This window comes from Dichomitus squalens (assembly GCF_000275845.1).
Source record: "Dichomitus squalens LYAD-421 SS1 unplaced genomic scaffold DICSQscaffold_24, whole genome shotgun sequence".
Lineage (NCBI taxonomy): Eukaryota > Fungi > Basidiomycota > Agaricomycetes > Polyporales > Polyporaceae > Dichomitus > Dichomitus squalens.
Genome location: NW_006766906.1, coordinates 285,814 through 296,090, shown reverse-complemented (window position 1 = coordinate 296,090; position 10,277 = coordinate 285,814). Strand labels below are relative to the sequence as shown.

Here is a 10,277-nt window from a genome sequence, read left to right as displayed (position 1 = left end):
ATACCAATAGCTATGGCTTATCAGATGGGCTCTGCTTCATCCCTGCTTCACCATGGTCCACACAAGAGCAGCTGTCTAAATTCACCAAGCTATCCATCAGGCTCAAATAGAGCGCCGAAGACAGGCTATTATAGCAGTAACTGTCATTGTTTTGACTGGGCGGGCCTTGGTAGTAGCCTGCCCTAATCCCTCAAGTAGGATGGTCTCGGATGTCTGATCACAATCTACGCCGGTCATGGTAGCCATCCCAATACTCTATAGAGAGAGAATCAAGCAGGCTGCCAAAAGGGTAGAGCCTCGAGATAAGTTATGACCTGAGCTGATAATAACCGCCCGGAGTTACTGGGAGGCATCCGAACGCATGCACTCGCCCGAGTAACTCGAGTTTTCTCGAGATTGAAAACCGAGATATTATTACTATATTTGGGCATGAAATGCCGGTAACTCTAACTCCAACTCTTTGCCGAACAGGCCCTTATCCTGCCAGTGGTGTTTGTCCATGCTCTCTACTCCGTTGTCCGTTCCTCAAACTCAAAGTGTCCTATGTGCCCTTCGTCTAGTCCCCTTCCAGATCTTCCGTAGTGTATAATCTCCTCGCAAGGCCGAACAGCTCGTAGGCTCAAAGGGAGCGTCCCCGTTCAAGTAGAAACGTTGATGAGACCGCTGCGACAAGCGGTGAAGAATTGAGGTCGTGACTCGTGGACAATAGGAACATGCAGGCTTCCCTGGAATTTGAGGCCGTATGTAGCGACTTTTACCGTATCGAAAGTGGAAGTTCCGGACAATCCGGATACTAGTCGCTGCTCATGAGCCTTGCGACACACAGATGACTGGTCCGGTTCCACGAATAATTGACCTCGTAATTCGTTGATCGAGGCTATCGCTCAGCGCGATACTGCGCACCATGCACGGTGCATTCGGTCCTCGAGCTTGTACGACCCAGCATGCTGATCACTATGAGCATGGAAGTCCTGTCTACGGTACTTCTATCCGTCCACTCAATGATCATCGACTCTCATATTTGGTTCGAGTTCGCACGACGGTGGCACACGTGTGTACAGCGCTCTCTGCGCGCCTCGCCCTACCCTGAGACCTCTTGACTTTGCTAGGCTACTGAACACTTGTCGAGCTGCTGCAGTACGCATCCCAACGCCACTCTTGGAGCGTTTTCAACCATCCACATTCACCTCCGCATCGTCTGAATTCCTTGTCGCGTTTGTATTCCTCCGATCTCTGCGCACGCAACCCTGCCTCTACTAGTCCGTACAAATCAGTTCCCCGTCTTCTTCCTTTACTGAATGCATTTTCTCCCGAAACATCGCGCAGTCATCATGCGCTTTCTGGATACAAGGACCGGACAATTCGTCGTGAGGGACCCTGAGAAGACGCGTTATGCTATTTTGTCGCATACTTGGAGGACTTGGGAGCAGACGTATGGGGAGCTGAAGATCGTTCAGGCGCGCTACGGAGGTCCCGCTGGCACTGGCTACGCCTCGCCTCCTGCTTCCCCGTCCTCACAGTCCCACACAGTTCCCACGGAGACGGATCTCTCTATCTGGGATGATTCCGAGCTCTCACGGAAGATCCGAGATGCCTGCAGGGTAGCTCGCGAGGCCGGGTACGATTACCTCTGGATCGACTCATGCTGCATCGACAAGTCGAGCAGCTCCGAGCTCACCGAGTCGATCAACTCGATGTATAAATGGTATGGCGATGCAACGGAGTGCTATGCCTACCTCGCCGACGTCCCTCCTGGCGAAGACCCTCGCTCTCCGAAGTCCAGTTTTCGTTCGAGCCGATGGTTCGAGCGCGGGTGGACGCTCCAGGAGCTCGTTTCGCCCTCTGAAGTGAAGTTCCTCTCGAATGACTGGAACATCATCGGAACCAAGCACATCCTCGTTGACCTCATCAGTGAGATCACTGGCATCCCTGACGAGGCCCTACTACACGAGAAGTCACTCGATGAGTTCAGCGTGGCTCAACGACTCTCGTGGGCCGCAAACCGGACAACGACGCGGGTGGAAGATCGGGCGTACTCGCTGCTGGGAATCTTCGACATCAATATGTCTACGCTGTATGGCGAGGGCGAGCGAGCTTTCCGCCGGTTGCAAGAGGAGATCCTGCGGCGCATCCCGGACCAAAGCCTTTTTGCGTGGCAAGACGTGTACCAAGGTCCTGACATGTCTGAACAGCCCATCGCAGATCAGGCGGAATGCACGCTTCGATGCTTAGAATGGTCCCCAAGTGTCTTGCTTGCGTCGTCTATGAACGACTTCAGTGCGGACAGTAGGGATATCCAAATTGTTCCCCATGCTGTACTTGACCGGCTCCAGCTCTCCAGCCTCTCAACAATCGAGTACACCCCAAGTCCACAGGGTATCCGCACACAAATACCCCTCCTTCCCCTCTCTCGTTACTTCCCTCAGTCTGCTACAATCGCGTATCCGGACGGGATTCCCCGATCCCAGTGGTACCTCGCCATCCTCGGCTGCGAGCACAAATCCCGCCCCGGCTCTCTTCTAGGTCGCGTTTGCTATATCCCACCCTCTGGGACCGGCATCGATCTGTTGTGTTCCGGATGTGTAGTAGTCTCACCCGCGCCAAGTCGCAGTGATGATCAGCCCGATCTCTTCCCCTTGTCGTCGGCGACCATTGAGCGTTGTCGGGAGCACATCACGCTCAAAACAGTCTACATCTCCCACCCGGAGCGTGCCAGCACACAGTCAGACACTAGGGACCCTCGCTATCAGCCACACAAGACGATCAATCTATTGCTGCGGAGGAAGACTGGCGATGCTCTACGCGCCCAAGGGTACACGGCGGGATTCCGAGGTCCAGATGAGGACCACCCGACCACTCACTGGCTCACGCTTTCCTGCGACGACCACACGATCACCGTCGAGTACCGGCATACCCTGGAGTATCACGGTCGGAGGTTGACGGTCGAGGCCGATGTGAAGATGTCGCGACCTGCTCTTGACGCGGCTGGGGAGATCGAGGCGGATCCTCGCTCCGTGAAGTGGTGGGGTTATGCCCCGTGGAACAAGTTGCTTGACCGTACACAGGAAATCACTTTCACCCTCGCGACGAAAAAGCTCGCCGTAAAGCTCAGCCTGGACTGGGCAGCGCTGTCGCACTACTCCCTACGCGTCGATATCGTCACCGAGGCGCTACTAGTCGAATCGAGCCCGTCGCTCCAGCTTGCGCAGGGAACAGATGCCTCGGGGTCGGGAGCGGGTGGCGAAGCGGATATCGGGGCCGAGGCTGGGACCAGCGAAGGCGGCGTCCTTCAGCCTGACGGTGATGCGCTTCTTCCTAGGCAGTACTCGGATGGCCCCCCGAGTCCGCTGGAGGCGCGAGAAGGAGAGGAGCATGGAGCGGGCACGAAGGTGGGCGAGGAGGTCGAAGTCGAGCGGGAGGGCTGTGTATGGGGATGACGACCGCCTTACGAAGGACTTGACGGACGAGTACGACGGATCGTTCTCTTGAGGTTCGTTCTTTGCGATTTGTAAGTCTATTTACCGTCAGCTCCTCTTGACTCGTAAACCAGCATCGCCGATGAGTGCAGTGTTGGATTGAGATAGATCAAACTATGTGACGACCTGTTGGGCACGGCGTACATGACCTGAGGTTCAGCGGGATCCTTGTACGCATGTGCTCGTTTGTTCCAATCAAACCTCTTCTGCACGGCGTTGGCAGCTGCATTGCACATCCCCGGCGGTGCGATGCGTCGCGATCCCGCTTTGATGAAGGCCCGCGAGCACCGATCCCAACATGAACTTGAACAGAAGTGCCTACAGGGGGTGAGCGCGACCAATCAACGACGTCGCGCAGATGTAACTTCGAGAAATAAATATGAAATATATTGTCTGTGAGGAGCAGTCGGTGACAACCCACTTCATCCTCCTAAGTGCGGGACATCAGGTCGACGGGCGCCTCTCGGCAAATCACAACTCGAAAGGTAAGCCAACATCTTGGCTGCCCACTCGAGCCTACTACTTCTTCCCCCGGCCAATGACACTGCGGACATGCCTTTACCGACATCATACACCCTCAAGCTGGGGCAACGACAGCCTACACGAAGGCAAGGACTGATAAGAGAGACACAGAGAAGGCTCACCATAACGGAATCTGCCCTCCCCCACTGGTTGCGAGATCATGTCCCAGGCGACCCTGCGTGGTAGGCCATTGGGGGACTCGCCAACGGGGCATCCAGTGGGGTATGTATTGCCGATAGCAACGAGCGGAACGAGCAGACAGGAGAGGTACGGGGCGTTGCGGCAGAGCAGGTCGGTCGGACACGGGTGTTGGCCGAGCAGCTATCGTGGGGATCACCCATTTCGAGTCAAGCAAAGCGAGACCAATGCGAGGATGGAGTACTGGAGCTGATGTGTAGCGACCATGAGGGGTGGCGGCGCAGGGGAGAAGGGCCCTATAGGTAAGGCTCGAGGCGAAGTGACAGGAAGCAGGATGCGGTCAAGCGCAGTTCATGAGCGACTAGAAGCATCCGAGTGGCATCTATATACAGTGAGGAGACTCGCAGGAAGAAGAGATGGCGGGAGCAGTCAGAGCAAGTGACGTGATGCCCTGGCAGTCACGATGTGACACCACGTCTCTTGGCGCTTCTCGGGGTCTCACTTGTTTTTGATGTTCAAGCCAGACACTCGCTTCTAGCGCTGCTGCCGTCTGCTGCAATTAGCATTGAACTCCTCTCTGTCTCTTCTCAACCCCTCTTCTGCCTCAATAATGTCGCATCTGGATATCGCATCTGGCTGCAGGCGGTCGCTGTCCATCACGGTCAACTACTGCACATCTCCCGCAGGCAACAAGAACCTCGCGCGAGAGCTCTTCATTTTCCAATGCGACCTGAAATCTTGTGAGTATATAGTGCTGAATCTCTAGGTCACAGGTATGTTAGTAATCTCCAGGAGAATTATTGTAGATGGCTCAACACTTCCTAAGTCGACGCGTGCACGGTCTGCCTGCAGCGCGCGCAACTCCGTGGCGTGCCAGAAGGGGCACTGGTTGTGCAGGGAGTAAGTCTTGAATGACCTAGGTGCGTTTGTTACCTATCAGCGTGACCATTTTGTCCCGACACCCTACGTCTTACTGCAATGTTGGCGCACCTGTAATCGTGGTGGTTTGTTGACACCGAACGTTACGTCAACCGCAGTGGTCCCAATCAGCGATATCAAGACACAAAAGGTTCTTTTGGGGGCATTGAAGAAGGAGGTGGAGGGGCGAGAACGCGCACAAGAGGTCGCGAGAAAATGTGTATTGCGCGAGATCGAAGAACGCCAGCTTGGCCTAGCGGCGACGTCCGTCGTCTCGACGTTCTCTAGCAAAGCGCAATCTGCGGAAGGTGTGTTATACTTCGTATTGTCTGAAATCCCCCCCCTTCCTTGTCGTGATGCCATATGCTGAGTATTGTGATCCAGTACGAGAAACAAGACGCAAGTCTGACTTCGACCCGAGGCTGAGGAGGCCACCCTCCAGCAGATCGAGCGCGAGCAATTCGAGGCTCTGAAGGGCAAGCTGTCCGACTTCTGGCTGCCATCGCTTACGCCGACGTACGGTCCGCCTACTTATTGGACGTGAAGCTACAAACGACATGCCGCGACGGAAACCCAGCACATTCACTCACGTACGTAGCCTGAGTATTGTTCATGTTCTATAAACCCACCGGTAGAGCATGTAGGCAGAAACACCTGGATCTGGGGAAATGGTCCTCCAGCACCACGTCTAGCGGTGTTCCCGCGAAGTCGGTACAATCTACACCTGCAACGGAGAGCGGCAGAACTCCTAAACTGCAGTCCAAGACGCCTCGGCAGAACGAAGGGCCATCAATATGACCGTCGTGCAAAACGCAGCTGTCCAACAACGATCGCATGCATCGTGCGTCTCTATTGTGTCCTGACTGTATTCCTACTGACTGACAGGCGTGCGGATAGCGACGAAACCTTGTGGACACGTGTCGCGCAAAACCTGCACCGATACGCTAATGATGCCCGCTGAGCAGTGCATTGCCTGCGATGGGAAGGACATTATTGGGCTCACGTGAGAAGGTGAGGACGGCTGGTGATCATCCATGGCGCTGGTGCGTGGCAGCTGATACCCACCTATCTCCAGGGACTGGATATGAGGCAGAGGGTCTGGCAGAGACATCCAAACGTGGGGTTGCATTCCAAGGCTAGATGACCGATACAGCAGCCTTCGAGTCTTTCCGGCGCAGCACTAGTAAATCCATCCGCGATTCCCTCATTATTGGCGAGAGCGCTATGCTTCATCGATACCTGCGCACCGCGGAAAGAGAGGGCTTACGGGTGGACAATTCTACCACGATGAACGCACGACTGTTCCGCTTGCGTCGCTCCTTGAACAGGGCCTGGCAGTCCATCCTTCTAGTGCTTCGAGCTCCGTACCGCCAACCTATCCCATCTCTAGATTCGTCAGAACACACCGCTGCCCTCAACGACTACCGGCGAACTACTGAAGCTATCGCAGGGCCTCCCCGAGACACACCGCCCCGGCTTTCTGAGGGAGACCCGTCGCCATGCTGCATCTGGGACGATCGTGACCTCTCACCGAAGATCCGAGAAGCATGTAGGGTGGCACGCGGGACCGGATACGAGTACATGTAGATCGAGAAGATGGGCAGCTCTGAGCTGTCCGAGGCTATCAGGGCGATGATCTATGGTATGGCATCGCGAAAGCCCCAGTACCTCGCTGACGTCCCTCCTAGCGATGACCCTCCTTCACCGGAGTCCAATCTCGTTGGAGGCAAGGGTTCACGCGCTGGTGGACGCTTCATGTACTCATTGCGTCCTACACAATGAAGTTCCTCTTGGCCGATTGGAAGGCCATTGGAACGACGTTCACGCTTGTCGACCTCATCGAGGACATCACGGCTGACCCTCGGGAGACTTTGCTGTTGAGTTCGCTCCGGGATGAGTTCATTGTTGCCCAGCGACTCTCGTGGGCTGCGAACAGAGAAACCACGCGCACTGAGAACTGGGCGTACTCGCTTCTCGGAATCTTTGACATCAATATGCCTATATTCTACGGTGAGCGCGAGCGGGCCTTCCGCCGGTTGCAGGATACTCTCTAGGCTTCCGTTCTCCGATTGTTTTCCACACTTCACCACACATGGCATTGAGATTCGATTTCCTGTGATAGCGTTCGCCCGTTGCCTTCCCCAGCCCAAGGTAAAAGTATGACCCTGACATGCTGCACAGTGATAATTGGCCACCCTAGGATGCGAACACGAAACCTTTCCTGGTCTCAATCCCTCCCTCTACGTCTGGCGTTAAGCATTCACACTGCGGGTACATGCATACGCCACTACCAAGACGCGGTCCTCGGAAGTATTGGCCCGAACTCTTCCCCTGTGGCCGGCGACATCGAGCGCTGTCGCGAATACGTCACGCTCAAGACGGTTTATGTGTCTCATCCGGAGCGTGCCAGCACAGTTAGACTTTGCTCGCAGTCAACCACACGAGACAAACAATATATTGCTGGGGAGGAGGACCCGCGACGCTCTACATGCGCAAAGGTATACCGCGGAACTCTGAGGTCCAGACGAGGGCCACCCGACTGCTCACTTGGCTCATGCTCTCCTGCGAGGACCACAGCATCACCGTCGTGTACTAGCATACCCTAGAGTCGAACGGTCAGATATTGAGGGTCGAGGACTATGCGAAGATGTCGTGATCTGCACACGAGTCGGCTAGGGAAATACAGATGATTCCTAGGGCCGTGTCTTGGAGCAATCACGCATCGCGGAGGTTTCGGTGGAGAGGATCGCTTGACACCGCGCAGGTCGCTTCCACCCTCGCCAGTGCGACGAAGCCCACCATGAAGCTCAGCCTAGACTGGGCGGCGCAGTCGCACTACTTCCTACGCGTTGAAATCGTCGCGGACACCCTAACCGCCACACCGCGTCGCCTGAGCCCGGGGAGGGGGGAATGTCAACTGTCGGATGCCGTTGGCTGAGTGGGCGAGCAGAATACTGGGGCCGAGGCCGGTGCCACCAAAGACCGACTGCCGTCGTACATCTTTTCATGTTGCACTCGGATGACAGGGATCGGCTGGAGGCACGTGATGGGGGAAAGCGTGGAACGGGTACTGAACGGGCGACGAGTCAGAGGGCGGTGGCGATGGCAGTTAGTATATCGGGTAGATGTACCAGCATACAGACAACTTTGTGACCGTGTAGCTCGCCTCATTTTTCTCGTGACTGATCCCTTCACGACGTACATGCACCTGTTTCCCGTCGGTTCCTCTCGTGTTCGTGGTGTGTGTAAGACGCAGCCGGTTGTGCTGATTCCTGAACACCTTGATGAATATCGTGTTTGACTAAGATCAAGTAGGATCCGCACCTTTCTGAGATACATACAACCCATGACTGTGGCCGCGAAGGAGTCTAGATTTGCCATCCAGTCAGTACCAAGCCAACAATGGCCAGAGCTGTGATGCACGCTGCATGTACTTTAGTGCGATAGAGGTTGATTGGGCTATAATGAGGATCTTTGACCACTACGTCTTACGTGATTCCAAACATAATCAGCGCAGGGGCGAGGGCGATCGATCGAAGGCGTCGTATACATGCAAAGTGCAGGATCGACAGACAATTCATGAATACGTTGCCTGTGTTCTTGCACCACATCCTCAACTTCATACGGACTCCCCTGTCGATGTAAATCTCCGGCAGCCAACGCGCTGGGCTCTCCACTCGGACCTCCTGCCCCCTCGCCCGACCTTTGACTGCGCCTTCGCCGTATCCATATGTTCTCGGAATGCTACCTACAGAGCTCGCGCGAGGAGAAAAGATGAGAGAGAACAAGGAGAAGGAATACTCACCATATCAGGTTGGGTCCACCACTCATCGCAGGAAGGTGGTGAACCAGAGGACTCTAGGGCTGGCAATTGGGCGGCTTGCTGATGCCGCATCCAGATGGAGATAAGCGGGACGAGAAGACGGGGGAGGTATGGTTTGTCACGACCGAGCTGGTGGGTCAGATACGGGTGTCGGCTGGACGACGTTTTGCGAAGTTTGTCATTCTGATGCGAGCGAAGGATTAAGGCACAGGTGCCATATGGAGGCGAGAGTGTCGTGTGCAAAGGTCCTAGTGATCCCCAGATGGGGATGGGAGACGACATGGAGCAAGATCTGTTGTGTGGGCTGGGAATGTTAGCGTTAGCTGCTGTACAGTTGCCCGAGAAGTCGATATATAGGGGCATATGGGAGATTGAGTCAGTGAGACGGCCGCCTGGGGGAGAGACAGAGCCAGACAACGAAGGAGACCATGGCCGCGAAAGCAGACAGACCCAGACCACCGCGCACTTGCGGCAACAATGCCTTGGTGACTGCATGCGGGTGACGCTACGCGTTTGCCGACACTCGGCGCTTCGTCGTGAGCGGACGATCCTATCCTGCCTTTGGCTTCTACGCCTGAAGTGGTTCCTCGAGTTCTTCCTCTGCGCTCGTGCGGGTGAGCTCTAGGGTGCAAATGAAGGTTCAATCTCAATGTCAATTTGACGCACAGTGGATGGATCGTTTTGGTGCTTGGCGCATGCGTAAGGCGCATGAAGGAAAGGTGAATGCGCGCGACGCTCAATCTGCAAATCAACCTTCCCGCATGCATCGCCGTCGTATGATATGCGTATTGGTAAACGCCACCAGAGCGTGCGGTTGGAAGAAGCTGATCCCGGCGTATGCTCCCTTGATAGGACACCGGGCATGGTTTAGGCACGGTTCGTGTAGTCCGCGCCCCCGACGGAGAATGGAGCAATGCCATAATGGAAGTCGAAGACAAGACACGAGGACTATGGTGCAGTTCAATTAGTGGCATCCACTTTTGTACGCAGTTAAGCGCGCGCTTGAGCATCACGTGACTTGGCCTTGGGTCGGTTTTGACCGACTCATGACACCAATAGAGCATGTTGCACATCATTGTGACCTCATAGTTGTTCATTTTATGGGACCTAGTGAAGAACTATTTTCTTTGAAAGCTTTGCAACTATATATCTTGGAAACTCTCCAGGACAACATGCCGAAGGCTCTGTGGCACGGGCGACGGGCGTCTGATACCATTATGTAATAAACGGATTACCTCTTTAGTGTTTAAACGCCCGTGTCACGTGCCGTGGCCTTACTGTCGAAGCCATTTTCGCCAGTTTTGACCCGACCTAAAATCGCGTCTAGGGATCAGTTCCTCTGTTCAAATCCGTGCAATTGACAGATTATGGGAGGGTTTCATGACAGTCTAAGGGACTTA

The 10,277-nt window shown here is 55.1% G+C and overlaps 3 protein-coding genes across 3 annotated transcripts; all 3 read left to right on the top strand.

Moving 5' to 3' along the window:
• The first annotated feature begins 1,206 nt into the window (after window positions 1-1,206).
• Window positions 1,207-3,611, top strand: DICSQDRAFT_88730 (HET-domain-containing protein). Its single transcript, XM_007367325.1, has 2 exons — window positions 1,207-1,259; window positions 1,327-3,611. Exon 2 carries the CDS (start codon window positions 1,332-1,334, stop codon window positions 3,435-3,437), a length of 2,106 nt encoding a protein of 701 aa, XP_007367387.1. The 5' UTR covers window positions 1,207-1,259; window positions 1,327-1,331; the 3' UTR covers window positions 3,438-3,611.
• A 1,135-nt stretch (window positions 3,612-4,746) lies between these two features.
• Window positions 4,747-5,527, top strand: DICSQDRAFT_128036 (uncharacterized protein; the record flags this gene model as incomplete). Its single annotated transcript, XM_007367324.1, has 3 exons — window positions 4,747-4,876; window positions 5,174-5,362; window positions 5,439-5,527. The coding sequence occupies 3 exons, from the start codon at window positions 4,747-4,749 to the stop codon at window positions 5,525-5,527; spliced, it is 408 nt and encodes a 135-aa protein (XP_007367386.1).
• Window positions 5,528-6,650: 1,123 nt separating this feature from the next.
• Window positions 6,651-7,108, top strand: DICSQDRAFT_171648 (uncharacterized protein; the record flags this gene model as incomplete). Its single annotated transcript, XM_007367323.1, has 2 exons — window positions 6,651-6,773; window positions 6,839-7,108. 2 exons carry the CDS (start codon window positions 6,651-6,653, stop codon window positions 7,106-7,108), a joined length of 393 nt encoding a protein of 130 aa, XP_007367385.1.
• Between the last annotated feature and the right edge of the window lie 3,169 nt (window positions 7,109-10,277).

What these genes read in the sequence shown, in the direction of transcription:
- DICSQDRAFT_88730 (XM_007367325.1), top strand. Translation starts at nt 1,332, where the DNA reads ATGCGCTTTCTGGATACAAGGACCGGACAATTCGTCGTGAGGGACCCT.